The following is a 25455-nucleotide window of genomic DNA, read 5'->3' as shown; positions in this document are numbered from 1 at the left end:
TAGTAGCTACAAGATCTGCTGGACAGTGTGGATCAGTAACCAGCAAGAGAGCTTGCTGGTGGGAGGTGACAGTGCAGTAACGCCGCCCTGGATTAGGAAGAGATGAACAGAGCAAGGTGATGAGCAAAAGGAGTGGGCTGCTTGCTGAATTTCTGGAGGTTTTTAATTACAGAAAGTGAACTGAATATCAAAAGCATTTGGTGCATATCAGAAGCAAGAACAATACACTAATAAAAGGCAGCTGTAAGTTCAGTCAGATGTCTGTATCAGTGGTCATTGAAAGAATGTAGGTATCCGTAAGATACTTCCCCACAGTGTCTGTGCTGTGTTGGATTAAAAGACTTTTCTTTAGAGAGTTACAATAGAGCAAGAAGGAACAAATTTATTTGCTCTTTTTTTCTGTACCTCAGCTTTGCCTTCTTGATGTTTATTTTGATTATTGTGGCTTCTGAGGCATTTTTAATTAGTATTTCTTTCTTAAACCGAGTGTCTGTGAATGGTTCAGAATCTCATGTCCAAGGCTGCAGAAAATACTATTTTACTGAAAAGGAATGGGATAGTGAATTTTCTCTGAGGAGATATATTTTTGAATTATTGTTTGTATCTGCATCTAGAAGAAAGGAAATTATTATTTCTTATGGCAGCTGAGAGATGGTCATGAGGAAAAGGAAGCCATTATTAATTAATCATCAATTATTATTTTAATATTTATATAGCACTATGTGACTGGTGGCCCACAGGGATGGTGGATCATCTCTCTGCCTGAGGAGCCTACATTCTAAATTTAGCCATGGTGATGGCTGCTCATGGCAGATGATGTGTTTTCATCATTCCCTGCTCTGCTTCAGCTTTTCAGTTGAATCCCATTTTAATTCCCCATCCCCAATAGAGGGGAGCCTGCACTAAGCAGGAATGGTGAGATCAGAGTCTAAAAGAGTGCAATCAATGCAGTAAACAGAGAGGCAGGATTAGAGGTCTGATCTCAGAGTTACATCTTGCAATCCTTACCCAGAATTGCAATAATGTAAATAAAATCTTTCCAAGAATAAAGAGTGCAGGATTTGGTGCCAATTTGGAAAGACCTGCCCTTTCTGGGCCCTCAGACTGATGTCCAAGTAAAGTTTTGGGGTTTTTTTTCAAAGTCCTTACATTGACAGGCTTAACGGTGAGATCTGGTCTCCATGGAACTGGTGGCAGCCATACTGGGATGTTTTCCTTACCGGTGTTTTCCCTGACCTTACCTCTTGCTGAAGTCCCATTCCTATTTCTGTGCTTTGAGCAGGAGTTTCTGGATGCTGTGCCTGTGCCTGATACTGCACTCCGCTGGCAGCAGTCAGTAGGGTAATAAACTCTGATAGATGTGTTCTGATAAAACCCATGTATTTAGAGCCTAAGAATTAGATACATCACAAGGGTTGTATAGTGTAAGGTGGCAGTTCTGCAAAGTGTCAAATTGGACTCTGTGATTCAAAGAATACATTTATGTGGCAGCCACTTGAAGTGGAGTGGATTTGAAAAAGCAACTGAAAATATGTAGTACTGAGAGAAACCAGCATTTATGTAAAGTACCTGTCGTTGTCAAAGTGTGGTGTAGTGGCTAGAACAGAAAATGGGAGTCAGTCTAGGGTTTATTTTTGGCTCAAGCGTATCTGTACTGAAGTCAAATTAATTGGAGCTAAATACAGAAGTCTCTCCTTATATAGGATTTTTGATCCACTTTCAGAACTCTCTTAGAGGTATATGCTGTTTTGTTTTTCTAGAGGATGATCTAAAAGCATTGAAGGAAGTTGCCACATTTTGTGTTAATGCATGCAAGATTTTTTCCATAAACATGTGAGTTAGCATGAGATGTATGACTTCTTTGCTGGGAGGGATAAATGTGTGGAAACCTATAGCTATTTCCAGGTGCCAGTCTTAATCAGAAATCTGTTGGCTTCACTGAAATTTTGCATAGATATTTTCCCCTGTCAGGTGACCTACTTAAATAGAAGAATACTGTATAACAGTCTTACAGATGTTTCTGGGCAGAGAGTCCCTGTTCTGCAGATTACAAGTCCAGGACAAAAAGACAAGTTTTCATTTACTTGTACATTTTCATTCATCTAAATAAAAATTTGAATAAAGGAGGTTTAAATATTTTGAATGTGACTTTTGCTTGTTAGAAAAGATTCTTTAAAGAACCAAACAAAAACAATCTGTCTCCAGAGGTATGCCTGCATAGTGTTCTGCAAAAGGTATCCCAGTGAACTCCAGGGGAGTTCTCTTGAAGAAGTTCAGCCTTCTTTACAGTGAGTTTATCTTTGGGACATCGTTTACAGGATGTGTCATGCTTTGGCTGTCCCTACTGTGCAGGGGGTAGCCGATATATCCTTAGAGATTATCACACAAGAGGATGTTGTGGTTCCCTTTTGTTTCAACTTGCTTCCAAGTCGAGGCGGTTTCTCAAATGTACTCCCAAGAGTGAGGCAAGAGACACTCTAAACATATGGGCAGTGGATTCTGCAGGGACATGATTTGACAGTGGTTCCATCCCTCTGGGCTGGCTCAGGCCTCTCTTGCACTGAGTGTGCTCTCTGTCTGCACAGAGCTGGGCATGTTCCCTTTGGGGATCAGTACCTCGTGGAAATAGGACCTAATCACCTAACCCAGTACTTGCAATGCACAGTCCTGAAATAATTCACAGAAAACAGTGTATAACAGGGTGTGTTACTGTCGTGTTCATCGGAGTAGAAATAAAAAGCAGAGCTATTGGAGGAGAGGGAGACACAGTCTGGTTGCTTGTGTTGCCATCTCCTGCTGGCAGCAGAGCAGGATGGGCACAGGAGTAAGAGTAGCCACAGCTGGTTTGGCCGTTCTGGTTTGTGTAATGGCTGAGGGCCAGATACACCCAGGACCACGTTCATTTCTGTGCAGGACGGTGCCCTAGGCAAGACAAGCATCCTGTAAGGTGAGCATTCTGCTGTAACTGCCCTCCCTTCTCACAAGCATTGTGTCAGCGAGGAGAGAAGCAAACCTTCAGGCAGGGCTATAAGATGACACTTTTGAAAGTACCTGAAGGCTGAAGCAATACTAACTTCACTGAAAGTCATTTAAAAGTCAGTGAGACTTGGGCTTTTAAATCTTTCTAGTGCTTTTCTTAGAAGTTACCATCAGGACTTGAAAATTGAATCTATTAGCTGTGCCTTCATTGCACCATGCATCTGAGGATCTCTAATCAAAGCTGTAAATATCTATAAATCTGTAATACCTTATGAATTCTCTATATTGACTTGAATTTTGGGATGTTTACTCTATGAGTGTATTGATTTAGGTTAATAGGAAAAATAGCCAAGTCAGTAATAAAAGCTGATGGTAAATCAGCCCAGTATAGGTGGGTGACAGGCAAGGATGGAGAGATCCAGCAGACAAAGGCCAGCAAGTCAGCATGAGTGGCTTGTGTGGCCAGTCCATCTTTTCCTCACTGGGACGAGGGAGACCTGCTGAGGGGAGAGCAGTGTGTCCTGCTACATGAATCAGCTGTAATCATATTACCATCAGGTGACACAAGGTACACCTGTCTGCCCTTCTTTAACTTGCTGTTAAGCAGCCCCTCGGATCTAAAGGCACTGACAGAAGTCCAGCAGAGTCCTCGCAGTTTGTTAGGTAAAAAGGATTCATTCTCAGGGTCCTGCTTCTCATCTCAAGGCTGCCTGTCATGGTAGGAGCAGCTGCAGGATTGTGCCCTGGGAAAAAGAGTGATGCCTCACACCCCAGGGAGGTGCAGGCAGAACAGCAGAGGTGTCGCTCACCACGGCACACTTCTGGGGGAAAACAACCATAGGTTATCCAGTTCAACAGCTGACACGCACCTGTACCGTTTTGCCTGAAGCCATTCTGTAGACTGCAGGGAAAAATATTAGTGATCTGCAGGAAAAGCCAGACTCCCTGACATGGATGTAACATTAGGCTTAGCTGCAAGACCAGAAGCAGTAGAATTTGTAACCCGAGTATCTTCTTTTCTGGTCGAGCTCCTTGGGATATTAACTCGGGTTGTTCTAACTCAATCTTTTATCCTTGTGGTTTATAAAGCAGAAGAGCTTTTTTTCTCTGTTAATTTCCAGTATATTACTTTCTTGTTTTAAATAAAGCTCCTGCTCTATTTTTGAATAACATAATAAGTGAAAAATTACTTTATTCATCCTGGTGGCAGGACAGCAATTTGTTACACTGCCAGCTAGAGGACCTGGATCAGAAACAAATTTGGGTTCCCAGGCTCTATGCCAGAAGAGCTGAGACATTTTTTTGAGGTGATGTACTTGGACTCTAGGGGGAGATTGTTGACTGAACTGAGCTGCTTTCACAAACATCCTGCCAGCTGAGCCTTGACACACTGCTGGTGTTTGCCTCAAATGGGCAGGTCCCCTGCCCCACGCTGTGCACCGTGGCTAGGAACTGTTCCCAGGAGCTGGAAGCACAGGTGAAGAGTTGAGGATGCTTGCAGTGGAAACTAAGTTCACGCATTCACACTTACTTATCGCTTATTATTTATTCCATTGATCCAAGCACAAGGATCATGTATAATGATGACTGTGGGTTGTTGGAGCGGGGGGTTGTTGCCCTTTTCACGTGGAGCCAGAGCTGAAACTTGAGCAGAAGATGACGCAAGGCCATTGCTTCCCACATGACCACCCTGGACTTGACCTAGTTCCACATCACCCTTTGAAAGCACTCTCTCTATTGCTTCCCTGAAGCCCTTCCCACCATGCTCCATGGTGCTTCCTCATCTCCCAGACCATTTCCACCTTGGCCATGCTCCTGCTGTCTTAGGCAGATGCAGGGTGGAAGCTAGAGGCACGGACTTCTAGTGGAGCAGCCCTGAGAAGTTTGGTAGCTCTGAAGCTGCAGCTTTTTTAAAGGACTGAACCTGCATAGGGCCTGATCTGTTAGAGTTACTGTTTGTGTGAGGCGGCATCTTCCAGCTGCTGTTCTCTTCATGGATAAAGATATCATCAGCTGGAATGATCTGCTTCCACATTTTGTATAGACATATTAAGTGCTTGGAAAAGCTCCACGTTCTTCAAGTGAGTCTGTAAGGGGAAAAGCTACAGGCTAAGACTACAAGGGAAAACATGTTGTTAGGACCATTTTATCAAAAAAATAACTCCCTTTTCTTTTATCTGGGTAGACGCAATGCTGGTAATTATGACTGTATGATTAGACGGTCATTGATAGGTATGTTTATGTATTATTTTCAGATGTTTGTGTACACCTGTAGTTATTTCAGAGGGTGAAATGCTGGTTATTAGTAGCGCTGTTGAAGCAGCAGGAAGGTACTATAAAATCAAGAGAAGTCTGCATAGACCTGAGTCATGTGTCCTAGATATACGATAATTACCATAATATGCAAGAAAATGGGTTTTCAAGCAAAGCTGTGAGGTGACACGTTTAAAGCAAAGGAAGAATTTTTTTTGCACAGTCAATAGTTAAAGTGTGGAACTTCTTGCTACAGGCTGTTGTTGATGCTGAAGCTTACAGGAATCTTTTTGAAAGTTGATAGGAAAAAAATATCTTAGGGTTTACAGCATACCACAACATCTGATTGCATCTTTAGCTTCGGCTTTTAACTTCCAGAAGAACTCTGGAAGTACAGGAGAATGCTGCAGAATGTCACTGTGCATCTGCCCTGTTCTTCCTTAGGACATGGCTGGAACGAGGACGTGGGCAAGAGGAGCCTTGCTCTGACTAGCTCCTTCAACTCTTACAATAAACATTAAATGGAGTTATGTGACAGTGGGGTAAGGAAGAAATAAAGGTAGAGGTTTAGATGCTGATTAGCACTGGCATAAATCCAAGGATGCAATCAAATAGTGCACAGAGCCACAGAGCACTGGGGTACCTGAGGACAGCTTCAGCCCAGCTCCCTAAGGACTCTGCAGGCGCCAGCATCACACTTCCCGCTCAGTAAGGCAAGCACAGGCATAAATTTCCACCTGGCCAAGTTCAAGCTCTTATTCCATCTGCTCAACATATGAGAGCAGAAGTGGCTCAAGGGGAACCTGTTTACTTCAGTAAGGACCCCCTTTGGGTACTTGGTGACTAAAATCCTAGTCGTGAACAGAGCTGAGCACACACTTGCCATGGTGTGCATTCACACGCACACAAATACATGTATCACCAAGGGCCCAGCTGCAGACCCACACTTCACACCTGAGTGCAGCATGTGTGTGGCCCCCTAAATCTGAAGTGTGTGTATGGGAATTCTGAGTCAACCCTGGCTGTGTACAAGAAGTGTGCAAGACCAGAGCTGTAGCAGAACAGGTAGGAAGTTACTGATGGCAGTGCTTGTTTCAGCCCATTTGTTTTGCCTTCTCCATTTTTGTAGAGGTTTTGGCAGTGGACAGAAATACATAAAAGTAAGGGTGATGTGCATATTCTTTGGCCTCATCTGGTCAGCACTTACAGATTTTCTCTCTCGGCAGAGTGACTACCCTGTAATCACTGGAGCATATAAATCTTGGCCTTTTTTTGATTGGGACCTTTGTGTGCTAATGGATGAGCAGAGAGGCAATTTCTTTCATAAGGAGGTGAGTATTATGCAATTTAAAGGAGCCACAGTTTTTCCTATTTGTTGAATCTGAGTTTTTTGCTTCATGAACATCTGAATTTTCTACTTGCAGGTAAGAAATACCTACAGTTTATTGTAATGATATGACCAAAGCACAGAGTAGCCCAGCGTTCCCCACTGATTGGCATACACTGGGATCTGGAGAGCTATGAGATTATGTTGTTTGGAGAGCTAAGAGGAAGGAGGAGTAGCAGGGCCAGTGTTCCAGCAGAGGTAACAGCCACAGAGTGACTTTGGATTGAGCTTCTTTTGTCCTGGTACCCAGCATAATCCAGCTGCCTTCAGCTGGCCCCAAAGTGGTGTCAGCGTTCCTCGGTGCTGGCTGTGTGCCCTACACGTCATGGCACTCTTGCAGGAGTTTGCAGAAACCGGTATCTCAGGAAGCCTCCCAGGTGACCTCAAGCCATCCAGGGCAAAGCATCTCAGCAAGAGTAGTGGCATTGACCAGTCAAGAGGTTCACTGACACTTGTAGCCGTGTTTTGACTTCGTTGCAGGCAGTTGCAGTTAAAAGCTGTTCCGCCAGTTTGTTTGCTGATCCTCCCCCAGATCTGGCATTCCTCTGATTATGTAGCCAACTGTAGTTGGTTATTATTTAGACCAAATCATGCCTTGGGCAAAACTGACATCACTGCTGGGCCTCATTAGGGAAATGAGGAGCAGGGTGTGGGGAGCCGGCTGCAGGAAGTGCCACTGTTTCCCACCTCTGAACTGGGAGGTGAACGCCCCTTGCCAGGCAGGTTAGTGGGGGTCTGTGATTTCAGTGTAGCCCTTTGCCAACGCCCTTCAGTTACAGGAGGGGTAGGAATCTCACTAGATGGAGAGCTTTTGTCCTGCTTTCAGCTGGGATAGAGTTAATTCTTACTAGTAGCTGGTAGAGGTCTGTGTTTTGGATTTAATGTGAGAGTAATATTGAAAACACACTTATGTTTAGTTGTTGCAGTGCAGTGGTTACCCTAAGTCAAGGACTTTTCAGTTTCTTGTGCTATGACAGTGAGCAGGTCCAGAAATAAACTGGAAAGGAACACAGCCAGGACAGGTGACCCAAACTGGCCAAAGGGATATTCCATGCCATCGAACATCATGCTCAGTGTGGGGGGAGATGGCTGCCAGGGGCTGATCACTGCAGGGGTCCAGGCTGGGCATCAGTCAGCAGGTGGTGAGCAGTTGTATTGTGCATCACTTGTTCATCTATTATTATTACTGTTGTTATTATTACTATTGTTGTGATTATGATTATTACCTTTATTTCAGTCATTAAATTGTCCTTAACACTTGAACATTACCTTTTTCCTGTTTTCCTTGGTATTCCAGCTGGTGCTGGGGGGCAATGAGCAAGTGGCTGTGTGGGACTTAGCTGCTGGCTGGGGTTAAAACACAGCAGCTTTTGAAAAGTCGACATGCATGCTGTGTGGTGTAGGCTGGTCCATTGCTGTCTTGTGTTTGCTTTTTTCTAATCACCATTTCACCAATCACTAACAGGGCATTCTGTGCATCTCTGGTAATTTCAGAATCATGGGTTTAAATAAATGAAGACTAGTCACATAGTTGTTGGTAGGTGGTAAAGTCTTTGTCTTCAAGTAGTGCAGAATTTCTTAGTCTGATTAGTTACATTGATAGTTTGGAAGAAAGAGTGATTAGTGAATCTGGAACAATTTTTTCATTTGCAAACTTCTTTTGCTAACCATTTTTCTTTTCTTGTGTTTAAATATCACCTTGATGTTGCCTTATGTCTCCCATACTTTACCTTACTTTATATTCTACTGGACTTTAGCTGTGTAATTCCTGGTTTTCCCTTTTATCTAGTTGTTCCCGACCTTTGGAGTTGATCCTGTAACCAGAGGTGCAAGTAATGTTTTCCCACTGAAGATCAGACATGTCATATAAGACATTGTCTTTAATGTCACTCTGTAGTTCACTCTGTCTTGCTAGTTCAACCTGCAACACGTTACTGAAGTTAACTTATCAATGGTGTAAGCAATTTATCTTAGGAAGAAAAGTGCTGTTGGAAGAGAGTAAATGCTGTTTCAGCCACCACAGCAGCAAACTCCACCACTCCTGCTGTTAACATCCAACCATTATCTGCCTCTTATTTCACACTAAACAGGATAACAAAAGCATTCTTACACATGGACTGTTTGTAAACATATCAGAAGCTTTTTTGGACCAGCGCCTAAGAAATGAAACTGTGTTTTTTTAAGACCTCAGTTTTTATTTTGGCACAAATTATAGATGTTCACAGAAGTATCAGTAAGTGAAGACTCTGGAGATGGACTGCTTCTCATTAAACATGCATGTGCTGTTGTCTTCTTACTTCTTTAGACCTAGCCTTCATTTTGAGGTCAGACTTTAATTTCTGAAGAATGTAATTTAAAGCTATGTATAGTGTTTTGTGATTACCTGGAACTACTAAAGAAAAAGACTTTGCAGTGGCAAAATAAATATGTAGGAGCTGTAGCTGCCTTAACTCTGCTAGAGGTAGTAAAAAAGAAGGTCTAAACATTTGAGTGATTTTAACAAGGGGGCAGAAGCAAGTGAAGTGTCTGTTGCATTGCAAAAGGTTTTACATGCAAAAGCTGGCAACACAAGAGGCTCCTGCTCTCTGTATTTAAAGTTTACATTGCCAATTGTCTGGAGTGGGTTCAGTGTTGGAGTGAATAATTTACAGGGAGTATGAATGAGCTCATTAGTCACCTTTTCAGAGCTTAAGTGAGTTCTGTGGTTGTCATTACATGGGTCTTCTGTTCACAGACACGACAAAAGGACGGCTGGGCTCGGCGGCTGCCTGGTTTGTGCTGGCACAGCCCCGACTGGCCTGTCTGCTGCTGAAACCCCAGCTCTGCTGCCCAGCTGTGCTCCAATAACCTGCAGGGCTTTCTCCAGGGGTAGTTTATTTCTTTTTTCTTTCATGTGGTGTTTGGTTTGATATTGTGTTGGGGGTGTTTTTCATTGTGAAAAAAATATAGACAATTATGTGACAGGTGATGTTGAATAAGTAAAACATTCTACTTGCATCCAAGCAATAAAAGTGACTTTTCTCCTCAAATGTTCTTAAAAATTTTGTTACAGCCCGTCTTGATTTTGGCTGTGATGGAGTTAATTTTCTTTCTAGAAGCTGATACAGTGTTGCGGTTTGGATTTATTGTGAGAATGACATTGGTAACACGCTGCTGGTTTAGTTGTTGCTGTGCAGTGCTTAGCCTAAGTCAAGGGCTTTTCAGTTTCCCATGCTCTGCCAGCAAGCAGGTGCACAAGAAGCCAGGAGAGAGCACAGCCAGGACAGCTGACTGCAACTGGCCAAAGGGATATTCCATATCAAAGAGCATCATGCCCAGTAGATAAAGTGGGGGGAGGAGTTGGCTGCAAAGGGCCGATCACTGCAGGGGTACGGGCTGGGCATTGCTCAGCAGGTGGTGAGCAATTGTATTGTCCATCATTTTTGTGTCCATCTTGGGTTTTAGATCTCTCTCTCTCACCCTCTCTCATATCTTCCTTTTCACTACTATTATTAATGTTATATTGTGCTTTATTTCATTTATTAAACTGTTCTTACCTCAGCTCACAGGTTTTACCTTTTTGCAATTCTCCTTCCCATCCCACCAGGGCTGGGAGGAGTGAGTAAGCACATGCATAGTACTCAGTTGCTGGCTGGGATTAAACCACAACATAGCCACAACATTATTTTGTCCTTGAAATGCTTATGGAAGTGCTAAACTGTGCTGGAACCAGCTGATCCTAAGAAAAGGGCTTAACTATCAATGTTTACAAGACTGCAGATTTAAAGAGCGAAACATTCCAAGATTATTTCATATTACTTCAGCAGCTGAGGCCCACCCCATCCTTGTGGCATCCCTGTGAGAAACCTGTGGAACGTGAAATTTGCCTGCAAAAATTCTGTGAGGTGCCAGATGCACCATACCTCCCAGATGACTGCAGCTGCTCACTGAAGTTACCTGTTGCCAGAAAGACTGGGCAGTGCCAAAAGGCCTGGCAGAAGTTCATGTCCCTGTGAATAAGTCAGTCCATTACAATAATGCACTCTTGCCACTGTAGAGAAGCCAAAAGGCGCTTGCAGGGAAATCCACCTCACAGGACATGAATGTAGTAGCAGCCAGGGGGGTGGTTCTCTGGCCACAGAAATTGTTGATGGGATGTGGGTACTTGAGCTGTGCTTTTTTGCTGTGCCAGCTTTCCTACTTCTCCCAAAATCTTGCTTACCCACTCTGCCTGATGGTTCAGCCTTGGAGGCCACCTCATTTGTGGCTGTGGAGGGGAGCACAGGACAAGACAGATGGTACTGACTCTTTTTAGTCCTTCCACTGCAGTTTTTCATTGTTTTCCATTCCTTGCTCCCTGGTGCTTTTGGTGGGCTTGTCTGTAGCAGTAAAACCACACCAAGGATAGAAGTCTGCTTATTCATTTCATGGCACTTAGTGTGTTTCCCACAACCTGCACCCTCTCAGCATCTGTTTGCAGACACAACTGTACGTCAGCACAGCCATGCTTGTGCTTCATCCCTGCACCACCTCATACAGGCTCTCACAGTTGTCTCTGCGTTGTTGCAGTCTGGGAAGCTGCATTTCGCAGGATTTCCTCTGGGAACAGTGCTCAAGAAATGTACAGAAGAGTAGAGCCAAGTAGTGAGTAAAGGACAGGGCCCTGGTATATCTTGTGCTACAAAGAGCTGGAAATCAAGCTGGGACTCACACAAGTGTAATTGTGGCTAGGAAATGCACCTAGCACAAGCAAATGGTCAGAGGAGAAGAATTGCCTTCTGGCTCACAGCAGTAGTGATGATAAACTATGTTTAGTGTCAGTTAAACTATGTTTAGTGTTAGTTGCTGAGAGCTTCAGTTGATGAGATGTGAACAGAAACTTCACTACCTGTGAGGTCCTGTTGCAAACTTAATTTTGCATGCATAGATACAGTAATAAAGAACAAATTCATAAAATAATTGATGAAGTGAACGGTTTGTATTCAGGAAAGCAGAGACAGAATTTGGGATGTTGACTTGAAAAAAATTTGTCTTTGTTTTACAAATTTCACTTGGCAATGCAGTTTGGGAGCTTTGTAAAAAGAATGTGGTTTTCCATTGTAGTGTTCCTCAAAATTTCTGATATTTACTTGTCTGCAGTGTTGGCTGCTGCTTTTCCTTCACACTGCTTTTGAGAACAAAAATACAGTTGATTTTTGGTTCTGTGATTACTTGTAAGTTTGACTTCAGCTGCCAAGTGGTGAATACTGATGCTGAGATAACACCAGGCCACATCTTGTGGCATTACACCTTTACAACAGAGAGCAGAATCTGAGCACCAAACTCCAGAACACAGTTCTTTCATTTTTCAGCCTCTTTAAACACTGCAATTGTACTAGAAACACTGGCTTGTATTACAGTTAATGTACTGAGTTAGTTAGGTGAGTTCAGACAATTATAGCAGAGGACTCCAGTAAAGATATGTTTATCCCAGGCCACATTTTGCTTTCCATTGACTAGGCTACCAAAATAAGCTGCACTGGCAGAAACTTCCCTTTCCCAGTATAAACTAGGTTTGTGCATGGGGTCCTTGTATGTCTGGTAATTACACTGTGAAAGCATCTCTCATATGGACCCATTTTAACAAATATATGTAGGACAAATGAGCATGCCTGATGCTCTCCTCCCACCACACTCATGCACAGAAACACAATTGCTGGTAGCTTCTCAGCTGTATGTAATTTTAGCACTAAGTATACTCATTTCCCTAGTAACTGCAAGTGTTACTACAATAACATCGTAAATGTGCATGCATTAATTTATAAAAGAGCTATTTAATAAAAACTGTGGATTTTATTGGAAGAAATTAATTTTATTTTAGTCCGTGAAACAGAAATGCTGTAGATAGTTTTGTTTGCTCACACTTCTGACAAAGCTTCGTATTGGTGCTCCTTTTCTCACAGATTCAGTTCTGTTTTTGTTGGGTTTTGCCTGCTGGGGAAAATGAGAACTTGAAGACTGATTAAATGCAAGGTTGGGAAAATGCTCTGTAAACCTGATTCCATGTTCTTGAATGAATGAGCAAAAGATAGATCTGTTGGTAAGCTGGAGTAGGCTGGGCCTTTGCTGCATGTGCAGCTTATAGCTTAGTGCTTGCTGTGGGTGAAGAAAGGGGAGGGTATGCTTGCAAAAGCCATGGGATGGGCAGGTAGGGTACAACTGCACTCAGAGCAGCTGCAAAGCCAGAGTTGCTCTCTTTCCGGGCAGCAGGGCACTGTTTGTCAGCCCATTAGGTGTGTTACCTCTGTACAGGGCAGAGACTCTGGCTGTTCTGGTACTGTTCCAGGAATTCAGACACAGCTGTTTCTCTGCCCCAAAAGCAGGCATAGTGCAAAAAACAAAACCGGGCTGGTCTGCTGTGGTTAAAAATAAAGAAGTGTTGATACTGCAGGAGAAGAATGCTGAGAACGAGTTGTGAAAGAGGAAATGAATAAACACATGCTGTATTCATGATTCCGTTTTTATAAGTTCTCGAAGATGTCCAATGTGCTTGTGTTCTGTACAAGATTAAATCCATTGCCTCAGAGAAAACAGAAGATTAGAAGTATCAAGACTGATGGGGACACACCAGTCATTCTGCACGGGGGAAGAACTGACACAAAATGAGATGGTCGGTGTACAGGTGTCAGGGCCTGAGCTGTGTCCCACACCGAGGATCTGATCGCAAGAGTCAGCAGCCCTGTCCATATCACTCTTTGAAAAGTACATCAGGACCCTTAAGAATTAGGAGGGGTTTTTTGTACAGCTGCATGTCTAGTTCTAAATGCTAATGAACAAGCTTTGCTGGCAAACTTGCAGCAGACTTCAGGGAAGAAATCTGACTCTAATATAGAGAGAATAAACACTGACAAGGATACTAGTCAATAAAGACATGGTAATTGGAGACCAAGTTAGGAAGAGGGGCTTAAAGGTGAGGATAAATAGCGCAGGACTGTTGAAGTGTGGCAGGTGAGGCCAGAAGACAGAAAGTAGAAGTATTTAGCAAGGTCATGTGACATGGTGTCCTGCGTTTGACTGGAACAGTGGTGCTGTAATTTTGGATTCAGTATGAGAATTAAGTTGTTATCACACTGATGTTTTAGTTGCTGCTGTGCAGTGCTTGTCCGAAGTCAAGGACTTTTCAGTTTCCTGTTCTCTGACAGTGAGCCTTGCACAAGAAGCCAGAGGGGAGCATGGCCAGTACAGGGGGCCTGAACTGGCTAAAGGAATTTTCCATACCATAGAGCATCATGCCCAGTATATAAACTGTGGGGGAACTGGCCACGAGGGGCCAATTACCTCTTAGGGATGAACAGGGCATCAGTCAGCAAATGATGAGCAAATGTATTGTGTGTTATTTGTTCCTCTTGGGTGTTATTCCTCTGTCTCATATTATTACTATCATCATCATCTTTTATTTTGTTTGAATTATGAAACTAGTCCTATCTCAACCCATGAGTTAAGGGTTTTTTTGGTTTTTTTTTTTTTAAATTCTGATTCCTCTCCTCACTCTGTGTGTGTGGCGGAAGGAACAAGCGACTGTGTGGTATTTAGTTGCTATCTGGGGTTAAACCACGACACATGGTCATAATACTAGCAAAGAAAGATGTTCCCGGCAGAGAAGGAGATTGAGGGGGGAAGATGAGCCCTTGAGCCCATGACCCTTGCTGTGCTTGTGTGCTTGATAGCTTGTGGGAAATTTTCAGGGATTCCAATCTAGAGTAGGATAAGAGATAAAGGAGTATAGGGAGATGGCTGGAAATCCTCATTAAATAAGATACTGCAACATCTGCAGTTGGTATTCTGAAATCTGAGTGGAAAGATTAGACTGTTGTATATTAGCCCACAAGGCTAAAGTGCAGCTCTGCACTGTTGGAACTTCTAATCAGCCTTCAGTACGGCAAGTACTTTGGTCTTTATGTACAAACAGTTTCATCTGTCAGTGTTGCAAATCTTATGCTAAATGAATTAGTATTATTGCTGGCTCAGAAATGGGGAAATCAACACCCTAATAAATTTGGGGGCTTGCCTGAGATTACAGTGAGTATTTAGTTACTTGATGGCCATACATTAGTTCTGCTACTGCTGCTGTAGTCTCTAAGCCATCAGTTAATGTCCTTTCAATGGAGCTGCATGAGACTCTGCTCCTTTCTTAAATTAGCTGTATTAGGTATTCCAGCAAAAAGTCAGAAGTTGGGGAACAGTCTTCCCTAGAGGCAAGATAGTAGTGTTTACCTTGTTGCTGGTATTTTAGTGCTCTGCAAGTCAGCAGCTCCAGTTGCTCTTGAGCTCAGGGGTAAGTGGGAGGCTGCCCTGCCCTGCTGCCTCTCATGGGGCACCTCAGCAGGGAGCATCTGCCAGCCCTCCGACCCAGCGGGCAGTGTGTCCCCCTGCTCTCCTAACCTTCTCCGCCACCTGCTGCTGGCCCCTGTGCTTGGTCATGCCGGCTTTTCTGCCTACACAGCAAATGTCTCACAGCGGCCCTTCAATGCAATCTCCAGTGTGCACTGTGGGGAAATTCCTACCTGCCACTGAAAAAACAGAAGACTCTGAAACTGATCACATTCCACCAATATTCATGGGGAATTTGGCTACTAATTCTGAACAGAACTGAGCTGAATAGGATGCATACATAATGTATTCAGGGTATAATTTTCTGTGCATACTACCCTGCATCTCATGAGGCTTCCCCCTTCTCACTTCAGAAATACTTCTCATTAGCTGAATTCTTCTTGGTAGTCTTTCAAGACACTTGACTTTTACAAGTGATAATAAATGCAATAAATCTCCTTGCTTGCCAATAAAGAGGCATGTTGATTCACTCAGAAAAATGTCTGAAGTATTTGGAGTAAATTCAGGTGGGTGGAGTTATGACTTGATAATTTAGTTTGGGTTTGGAACTAAACGGCCATGAGATAAGAGCTGTGTAAACTAATGGTCTTGCTGTCTGTTGGAGTGTTGGGGCTGGTGGAGTCACAGGGCGGGATTGCCAGTGGGTAATGATGATACTCTGCTGCCTGATAGGTATTCTTCCTATTCTGCAATTCAGCTGCTGGTGTGTCTTCTTGAAAATATGCAAGAATGTGAAATAGCAGTTCACTGGGTAGGGGAGGGAAAGCTATCGGCAAAAGAAGCCTTAGCTAGTTATGACAGGAATTTCTAGTTCCAGAGAATCAATGAAATGCTTCTTATCCCTACACTTTGAGAATGAGGTGCTTACCACTCTTATCTAAAACTGTGAATTTCATGAGTGTTAAAGAGATTAAAGGAGGTAACCCATCCATTGGGAAATAATGCAGAATTCCCTAAAGGTCTTGAGGCAGCTGTTCTAACTTTTCTAAGTAAAACAGCTAAAATGTTTTCCTCCCTAGCTTAGTGGCAATTTCTGTGTCCAGGAGGACTGCACTGGGAAGGATACCTGTATTTCTGACTTAAGTGATAGTGTTTATACATTTCTGCAGCAGGCATTTTCTATAGCGAAAAGAAAATTTATTTTAGAGTATGCTAAATCTGCAAGCATTGTTTACCCAGAGCGGAAAATGTTTGATTTTTGTGGACCAGCTGTGAAACAGTTCCATGTACTTGCTTTGCGCGTAGACAGCCATACTTTAATTTTGTGCTGCAAATCACTGAAGCTACTTGAGATCTGGCATGTAACATAAAAGGGACTGTACGTTCAGCTAGTGCTGTCTAGACTGGACAACTTCTTTGTTTTTAAATCAAGTTAGTTCCCTTCAATTAATTCAACTGATGGCAAGGGGTTTTTTACTCAAGTTAATACTAGTTATGTCAGGGTATGATAGCAGAGGAGAAAATGCACCATTTTTCCTAATGGAGTCAAGCCTTCTTTTAAAGCAGATTTCTTTCAGGAAATATTCACTCCCCACTCCCCCCCCCCCCGCCCCCCGTCGGCAGTTACTGCAGATTTCTGCGAGACGGTTCGTTACTGTGCACCGCACACCGCAGCGGTGGCCGTAGTTTCACGATTGCCGGAGCCAGCAGCGGAGCCGCCGTGCGGGATCCCGCGCCTGTCGCTGCCCGCACACCCGCGCAGGGCCCGGCGCCCGCTCCCACAGCGGGGCAGGTGCCTGGCTCTGGCCGGCGGACTCGTGTGTGCCGCCGGGCCGGCAGCTTCGCCCGTTTTCGGCAGGAATTACCTGCCCACTGGGAGGGTGTTGAAAGATGCCTCCCCCGCTCCTCTTGCGGGAGAGGTAGAAGCAGGGCTCCGCTATGCTAAGCCGTGGGCTCCTGGGGCTGGCCGGTGCCTTCGGTCTACACCGCGGTTCAGCCGGGGTCGGTCCGGCCGGGCGGGGGAAAGGAGACTCGCACAAGTGGGAGCGCCGCGGCTGCCGGTTCTCTGCTCATCAGGACTTCCCGAGCACCTCCCGCCAGACCTCGGACACCCGCCCGCCCCCGGCCGGCGCCGCCGGCCCGGCACGACCCGGACGCCGGGCGGGGGCCGGGGCGGGTGAGGGCCCCGCAGGACGGCACGGCCGGGTCCCCGCCGGCCGCCGGCAGGAACCGCCGCCCTCCCCCACCGCCGGCGGCCCTCCCTTCCGCGGCTTCTCCCGTCGCGGCTGGCCCAGCCCACGTTTTCCCTCTCTCCCCTCCCTCCGTGGTCATGTGTCGCCTTTTTTGTTTGCAGTGGAAACAATTTCTCGCTCTCGGGCTCGCACCGAGGCGGACCGCTGCCCGTCGGGAGCGCGGGGCGGGCGTGGGGCAGGCGGGCCCCATGCAGGCGGCGGAGCCCCGTGCGCCGGGACCCCCGCGGCACCCCCGGGGCTCGGGCTGAGGCGGGGGCGCGCCATGCCTGGCTCCGTCAGATGAAACTTTGTGCCGCTGCCATGAAGGGACCGCGGTGAAACCGCCGCCCCCCGCCAGGTAAGTTGCTGTTGTTGTTGTTGTTGGCGGGGGTTGCGCGGGGCGGGGCGGTGCGGGGCCGGCCGCGGGGAGCGGCGCGGTGCAGTCCCGCCCGGCTCGGCCCGACCCCGCGCCACAACTTGGACGGGAGTTGGTGCGCGGCCCGGCGTGCGCGCCGCCGTGACCCCGCCGAGCCCGACCGTGCCCGCGCCGCGGGGCCGCGCCCGGCCCGAGCTCGTCCCGTCGGGGGTCCCGGCGGCGCCCGGGCGAGGAGCTCGGGGCACGCGCGCGCACGTGCAGGGGCCGCGCGGGGCCGCGCGGGCCGGTGACACCTGGCCGGCATTGGCGGGGTGCGCGGCGCGCGCCGCCCGGCCCGAGCAGCCCCGGTCGCCTGGCAACGCCATTGATTGGCTGCGGCCGCGGCCAATGGGCGCCCGCCCCCCCGCGCGGCGGGTGCGGTGGGAGCGCGGGCGGGGCGCCCGCCCCGGTGCGCCCCCCCCCGGCCGCGGCGGGCGCGTGTGCGGGGCGCGTCCGCCGGGGCTCCCGCGGGTTAAACGCGTTCGTCCGGCCGCGGGCTCGCCCGTGACCGGCGCTCCTTTGTCTGCCGGTGGGGGGCCGCTGCAGCCGGCACTGGCCTCGCTGGCGGGCTCCCCCCGTACTCCCCCGGTGTGGCCCCAGTCGGGCCCCGCCGCCGCGGGGGCTGCCGCGGGCACTCGGCCCGCCCGCGGCGGCCCCGCTGGGAGCCGCTCTTTGGCCGGGCGCCGCCGGACTTCCCTGCCGGCCCGAGGGGGGCTCCGCGGGGCCACGGCCGCCCGGTCACCCCCGCTGCCTGGAGCGGGGAGAGAGAGACAGGGGAGAAAAATCATGAAGTGATACGGCCCTTTGGGAGGATACTGGCAAATAAGGAAATTAAACAGAAAGAGAGCAGTATGTTGTCATAGCAACGGTGCAATTAAATTACTTTACTGTCAGCCATCATATAATTTTCCTGTTTAGAAGCTCATGGGACGGAACTTCCATTTGGAGTCAAAAGTTGAGTGTGCGGCGTAGGTAGGCAATGCCAGTGCCCCTGGACGCTGGCCATTCCCTTGTTTACCTTCTGGTTGCACTGGATGCAATCTTGAAAACTAGGAAGTGGGGCCGGCACAATTTTGGCCTCCTGGTGTTTATATCTGCCTCGGTATTTTTTCTTTTTTTCCAGATGCTTACTCATGTAAAACTGCACATTTTCACTGACCGTGTTGAGTGTATTGATGGGTTTCTGTGCAACAGAGTTCTGTGTGTTTCATTTTTGGTAAATGTTTGCGTTGGTGTAACTTCTTTATAGAAAGACCCAAAGAACTTAAAAGTTTTCATTTATGCCCATTTATGACAGCTAAACTGAAGTCCATTATTTCTCTTTCTCGTAATGGCTGTGTTGCTCTATTTTTCCCTGCAGATAGATAGTTCATTCTGTTATTACCTGTAGCTTTTTTGCCTTTAATTTAGAGAATTGACTCTGTGACTGCGTGACTTCAGATAACTGCTGGGGTTGTTTTAGGTACAGGGAGTCGTTTTGTTCTTGTTCAGTGTTTGTGCAGAAAGTTTCCTCCATTTAAATTCTGTTATTAACTCCATTCAGTTTTTGTTCCATTTGTGTTCACGTCTCCAGACCTAATTCCTGGCAGTTTGACTGTATGTAGAAGCTAAGGGAGCCTGTCTCCTGCTTCTGAAGTAGAATTGTTGGGCTCGTCTGCTTCTGTCGAATTTGGCAGGGGCAACTTAACTCTGCCTCTGAATTACTCTGGTAATCCCAAATATTAGTACTCACAGATGTTCCAGCAGGCCCTGCTGGTGCAGTACCCTCAGCAGCTCATCCCACCTCTCGCAGGCCATTGTTGAGCATCACAGCAGTCTTTCTGACTCTTGTTTTCTACTGCGCTTAAAATAAGTTCGGCTTGTGTTAAAATCATCTCTGTTTACATACATTTCTAAAGTGCTCTATTTCTCTGGCACTTGCTTCCTCATTTCTTGGCCCTGAGCCCAAAACTACCGGGTGTTGCTTTCCCTCCTACCTTCTCCTGACCTTGCTGGTTTTGAAGTTTTGCTCTCATTTCTGAGTTTTGGTGCAACCAAGTCAGATTGGATGTTTGTCTGCTTAGGCCTTTAGCCAGAGTGATTTTAATCATGGTGCTGTTGTATTGTCCTCAAATGTGAAACAGCTGAAATTAATCTGAAGCAACTGGCTATAAGTCACTTTTTTTTTTTTTTTTTTTTTTTTTTTTTTAGTTCTCATCCTTATTAAAGTGATAGAATTGGAATATTCAATGGTTTGAAAGCATCACATCCTCTTTAAAGAGACATGGTTTGGAATTTCCTGTGGGGGACTTCGAGTGCATGCAGAACTGAGTTGTATCTGGATTATCATTTTATTCCATCAACTGGAATTTCTTCCCTTGTGCTGACTTTAGATTATTTTACTCAACAGTTGTGAATGAGTGTTATGTGAAACTGTCATGTTTAATACAGATGGCAAAAGGCCAAGTGACCAGTTAGGGAAAAGCTGTCAAAATGTTACACAGGACCTTTTTATGAGCTAACTTTTCTCTCTTTCTCCCTTTTCTTTGGATTCACTCTCCCAGGAGCTGCTGTCTAAATGGGTCCAGTCATGCCTCCCAGTAAGAAGCCAGAGGGCTCAGGAATTAGTGTTCCCAGTGGATTGAGCCAGCGTTATCAAGATAGCGATTTATCAAAGGCACTTCATGATGACGAGGACCTAGATTTCTCTTTGCCTGCCATCAGATTAGATAAAGGGGCCATGGAAGATGAAGAACTAACTAATTTGAACTGGTTACATGAGAGCAAGAACTTGCTGAAAAGCTTTGGGGACTCGGTGTTAAGGAGCGTTAGCCCTGTTCAGGACATCGGTGATGACACGCCGCCATCTCCTGCCCACTCTGACATGCCCTATGATGCCAAGCAGAACCCCAACTGCAAACCTCCTTATTCCTTTAGCTGCCTCATATTTATGGCCATTGAGGATTCGCCAACCAAAAGACTGCCCGTAAAGGATATATACAACTGGATCTTGGAACACTTTCCATATTTTGCAAATGCACCCACTGGATGGAAAAATTCTGTGAGACATAATCTCTCCTTGAATAAGTGTTTTAAGAAAGTGGACAAAGACCGAAGTCAGGTGAGTTTGGAACCATGGAAACATAGCTGACTCTGAAAAGATTCAACTGATAATCGCAGAATATGTCCTTAACAGTGAAATACAGAACGTGCAACCCTGTGCCTGGTAATGTAGTCAATTAAGTTCAGAGAGCCAGCATTTCTTCAGCATTGCTCATTCTGATTTTATTAAATTCATTGTCTAGACATCTGTAAGAAAGTGTTCGGGGTGTGTGTGTGTGTGTGTGTTTTTCCCCCCAGCTGGTGTCTTCATGCGTAGTGGTTAAATACTGTTTTTAGTTATCATGCTGTGGTAATGGTTTCCAGCTATACTAGATGAATGTAATCATGTTATAAATAGGCTGCTTGCTGTTCTTGGCTTATACAAATGTATAGTGAAAGGGTATGCCTTATGTAAGAGTCCATCGCTATTGCCCTGGTCTGTGTTGTAATCCAAAAAAACTTTTCTTTCTTTTACATAAGGAGGGTAATGGTGATGAAGCTTTGCTCCATTTCAAGGGAGTTTTAGAGAAACTCTTCAAAGAGAGTAGACATGTCTGGCATCAAAGGCGAAGGTTACCATTCACCAAAATTTCTGGTGTTCTTTGGGCTCATGTGACTTGAAGCTGGTGTGGAGCAGAAGCCCTGGGGGCACATCTTTGCTTTTGGATCTCGGTTGTTGTCTCCTGGTTTTGTTGCTCATTCCCCAGCGGCGGGCGTCTGCAGGAAGAGGCTGTGTGCGAGGGAATGGGAAAGTGAGCAGAGCGGTGGGGGCAGTCTCTTGCATAGCCTTCTACTCCGCCAGTCTGCCTGGGAGCAGGAATCAGTTTCCAAAGGGGACCTTCTCAAGATGCAGTGGACTGGACGAATCTTTGGCAAAGTATGAATATACTGATAAAAATACTGGCTTAATTTCAGAGGCCTTCTCACAGGTTAGGGAAATAAATAGCAGGTAAAATCACATCACTCGTGGGCTGTCTCTAAAATTGGATGAAGATCAGAAAGTGAACACTTCCGCCTGGCATAAACAATAGATGCACTCAGCTTTTGTATTTCACCGAGTTAAATGCTGTGATTGTCTTGTTACCCTGAAACTAAACTTCCCTTGGTGGTGCTGTTCTCCCTATTTTGTGTGCAGTATTTAACTTTAAAAGCTCTGGAATAGAAGCTCAAGTAACTCTGGAGGAAGAGTCATACACTATCCTGAACTAGCAACTTCTCATTTTAGACGAGTTAACTTTCTTTTCTACAGAGCTTTCATTTTTAAAGGATTGGCACGTCTATCTCCTTTTTTTCTTTCTTTCTAAAAAGTATTGCCTAGAATCCACTGTCCTCATATTGCTGATCACACAGTATATGTTTGTGTTTTTATCAATTAATTGCTGTGAAAGCTAGTGTGTGAGATTAAAAAAAACCTGTTCCCAAACCGGATCTTGTTTTATGTAAGCCAGAGTCTTAAATTCTGGTTTGGAAGTGAGACTATAATAATAACAAATGCCACAACAGACTTTTATAACCCTGTCCCAGACTGTAAGAAATCTTCACACAATGCATTTGAAAACCCACTAAAATATGGTAACTGGCAAGGCATGTGTTAAATTCTGCCATTTGTGTTTTGTTCTGCCCCTCTTCCTCTGTTTACAAGTTGACTATTTAGATTTCAGCTTCCTTCCTACGAGGAATTTGTCTTCATGCCTATCTCAAATATCCGGCCGTCCACTGAGCTCATCCGAACAATACCACACTGCACTGCTGCTCCGTGGGGAGGTGGCGCAGCACAATACATGGCTGGTCACCCATGTCTCACATTCGTGATTATGGCCATGGTTGCATAGCTAGACAACAAGGTATGATGGGAGGCCTTGCCTGTATGAATCACAGGGTGGAGTTTTATTAATTCCAGGAAAATCCCTTTCTTTTGAGAAAGAATTTTTTCCACTTCCTGAAGATGCTAATAACTGCAGGTAGCCAGCTTTAAGGTGAACGAGTTGGGAATCTCAAATGTAAAATGCACCACAGCAGGTCATTCAAGTCCCCTGCTGGGTTTTTCCTCATGTCCTGGCCAAGGGTTGTGGCAGACAGAGTCTTGAGTGCAGAGTTGGCCCTCGGTCAGAGTTGCTGAATCAGGTGCTTGACAGCTAATTGCGGACTTGGAAAGTAGTAAATGTCAACTGATGGCTTTGAAAATACCTTCGTGTGTGTGCACACACACTTGGATTTGATTCGGTACCTTGCAGCAAATATCTCTGCTGTTGAGAAGGAAGGTGTCCACCTAAAGGGTTCTCTGGTTTTGGTGTGGGGCTTGGGGCAGGGAAACGGGGCTTTCATCTGTAAGGAATCATTTTATGCTACTTCTCCTTTGCAGACAGTTTTTGCAAATTGCAGGATTGGGGTCTGCCTGTTTTACTGGTTTTGCATGGGAAAAAGAAAAAAGCAGCATTTAGCAAATGGCACGCGATGAAATGCTAACAAGATGGGCTCTGAAACATTTACAGGATGGGGGGAAGGAGGTAATCAGTGCTGGGAATTGCAGGCATTTGCCGGTGATGTGCGTTGACACTTAGTGAAAAGCTAGAAGCTTTTCCTCTCATAGTTGTGCTTTCCAGTGTTTGTTTATGTAGCCTTTTAGTAATCATTTTTCTAAAAAAAGTTCTGCTGAACACTTAATTCTTTTTTGAACTCCCTTTGCATAGTAGTTTTCTCAGTCTTGAGTTCCACTAGTTTATATTCATGGGGCTAAATATGCATCTAATAGTCTGCAGCTTTTTCTGCTTGCATATGAATGCTTGAATTTCCTGATGTGAGATCATTGTAATGGAGAGGGGGGAAAAAAAAAAAAGACAGGCTTCATCACTTAGTTTTTTGACTTGCCCTGTCCTAGTGCTTTTAGGTCTGGTGTGGAATGCTGGGAAAGAAGGATTTTGTTTTTACATTGCTGCTGTTCCATTTCAGCTGCAGTGCCATCAGGCTTACCTGGCAAACCAAAAGCCTGGCTGTTCATGTAACTGCGATGAGGCTGATCTGGATCGAGACAGAGAGCTGGGCTGAAGAAGAGAAAATGCTGAGCCCTTGATTGTACAAACCTCTTTGCATTGAGCTCAGCAGTTTAATAATAGTTGGCCAGAGTATGAAGTTATCACATGATGGGGAGTAGATGTGGAGTTCCCTGGCTTTGTTTATACTGCCAGACCTGTGAATTTACTTGTTGAGATTAATCCTATTGTGAACGTACAGATCTAAATGTCCTGTAGTCTGCGTCCCACTTAGTACAGCCCGTTAGTCCATGACTTCCCTACCATCTGGTCCTTGGCTATAGAGAGGAATTTTTCTTGTATATGTGTCTCCATAGCAACGAGTTTGCAGTTGATATGGAAAGTAAGCAGTTGCCCTAGCAACGGAGTTACTGATGTGGCAGCTTCTCTGCTTGCAGGGAAAGGGCTAAGCTAGTTCAGACCCATTATATAGGTTTGCTGTGATTATAGCTATGCCCACTAGTGCTGCTCGAGCTAAGGGACGGCTGAAAATTTTTGTTCCAAGTCCTATTTCTGCCTACCTTGAAAATCTGATTTATTCGTATAGGGATTCCTGCTTTGAACAAAGGCTGGTAGGATTGTCTTTCCAGGGTGTGTGATGTGTCTGTGCCTTTTATGAATTCAAACTTCCTCTGTCATCGTTATCAGATGAGGGGAAATGATGTTTGACCTCGCTGCCTTCGCTGCAGTATTTTTGTCTCAGTGAACAGCCCAGTTATAAAGGTTGGAGCTTTTGTCCCCATGCTCCTCTCTGCTCTTCTGCTGTTTCTTCCCCGGTCTCTGCTTCTTTGGGCATCCATCCTATCAAGAGGGCTCCTCTTTGTGTCTGCTCTGCATTGTCTGAGATAGGGAAATACACACACGTTTCTGGCTGTGTGCATGCTGAAGAAATTTAGCTATCTGAAAGGTTTATTTGGCACTTATGTTGAGGGATGTCTTAATAAAAATGTAATGAGGGTAAAGGATATGTTTATGGGGATGGGAGAAGAAAATTCTCCTCGCTTGATGTGGAAGTTATTCTTGGAAGTATGTGGTCCATAACTGGGTCATGGAGATCCAGCCAGGCTCCTCCTCTGTCTGGAGCAGGCTCTCAGATCTGAGGACTCCTGAGTGTTCCTTGAGCTTTGCAAGAGCTGATGTCCAACTTGTCCTCGTCTGATGCACTGTCATAAGTGCTCTGCCCGGTCATCTTGACAGGAGCCGTGGGAAACCCTTTGGGAGACTTTTCCGGAGTGCCTCCTGCAAATGTCTTTCCTCTGATGTGATAATATCTGGGCTTTTGGCAGGTAAAATCCTGTAGAAAGATCAGTGCTAGCTGGAGTGAGAGGAAAAGGACCGTGCTTGTTCTTTGTTTGAATCTCCTGATCCAATCTGCATATGCACAAAGGTGAGGGGAGGCAGGACCGTGTCCTCCCTCTTTTAATGTCGCTGAGGTTTCCTGTGAAAGTTCAGTTTCACACCGGCGATGGAAATAACCTCCTTTGTTTTTAAAGTTATCACCTAGGCTGATTCAAATAACAGAAGTGTCAGAATTTCACTGCATTTAGAACATCTGGGGAAGCTAAAGTGAAAAAATACCAGAAGTCAAACCCAACAAAACAACCCCTCAGATTCATGTTAAAGGCTTCATGTGATATGGACTCCATTAAAAAATTAATGTCCTGAATAAGCTGGTGCAACTGTTAATTTAGTTATTAAAAGGATGTTTTGTGGGTTTAAACTGGAATTGTCTAGTTTAAGTTGAAATACATTGTCTTATACTTCTGTCTGTCATACAAAGAAAGCTCTCTA

General features: G+C 45.4%; 1 protein-coding gene across 6 annotated transcripts in view; it reads left to right on the top strand.

Annotated features, from left to right (window-relative positions):
- The window catches only part of FOXN3 (forkhead box N3), a 210940-nt gene that overhangs the window by 55533 nt on the left and 129952 nt on the right, over positions 1–25455 (top strand). For 2 of the 6 annotated variants that reach the window (XM_066188641.1, XM_066188636.1), the window contains exons 1-2: positions 17273–17497; positions 20098–20654. In XM_066188641.1, coding sequence (XP_066044738.1) covers positions 20112–20654 — 543 coding nt within the window. In that variant the 5' untranslated portion in view covers positions 17273–17497; positions 20098–20111. Of the gene's footprint in view, positions 1–6458; positions 6564–17272; positions 17498–18463; positions 18527–20097; positions 20655–25455 lie in introns of those variants that run through there. The other 4 variants (XM_066188637.1, XM_066188642.1, XM_066188639.1 and 1 more) reach the window with 4 other exon arrangements.

Source organism: Chamaea fasciata, unplaced genomic scaffold, assembly GCF_029207755.1.
Source record: "Chamaea fasciata isolate MVZ Bird 193981 ecotype frontalis unplaced genomic scaffold, bChaFas1.0.hap1 SCAF_7, whole genome shotgun sequence".
In the NCBI taxonomy this organism is placed as follows: Eukaryota; Metazoa; Chordata; class Aves; order Passeriformes; family Sylviidae; genus Chamaea; species Chamaea fasciata.
Note: the sequence above shows the minus strand (reverse complement) of the source record. Positions and strands in the feature narration are given on the sequence as shown.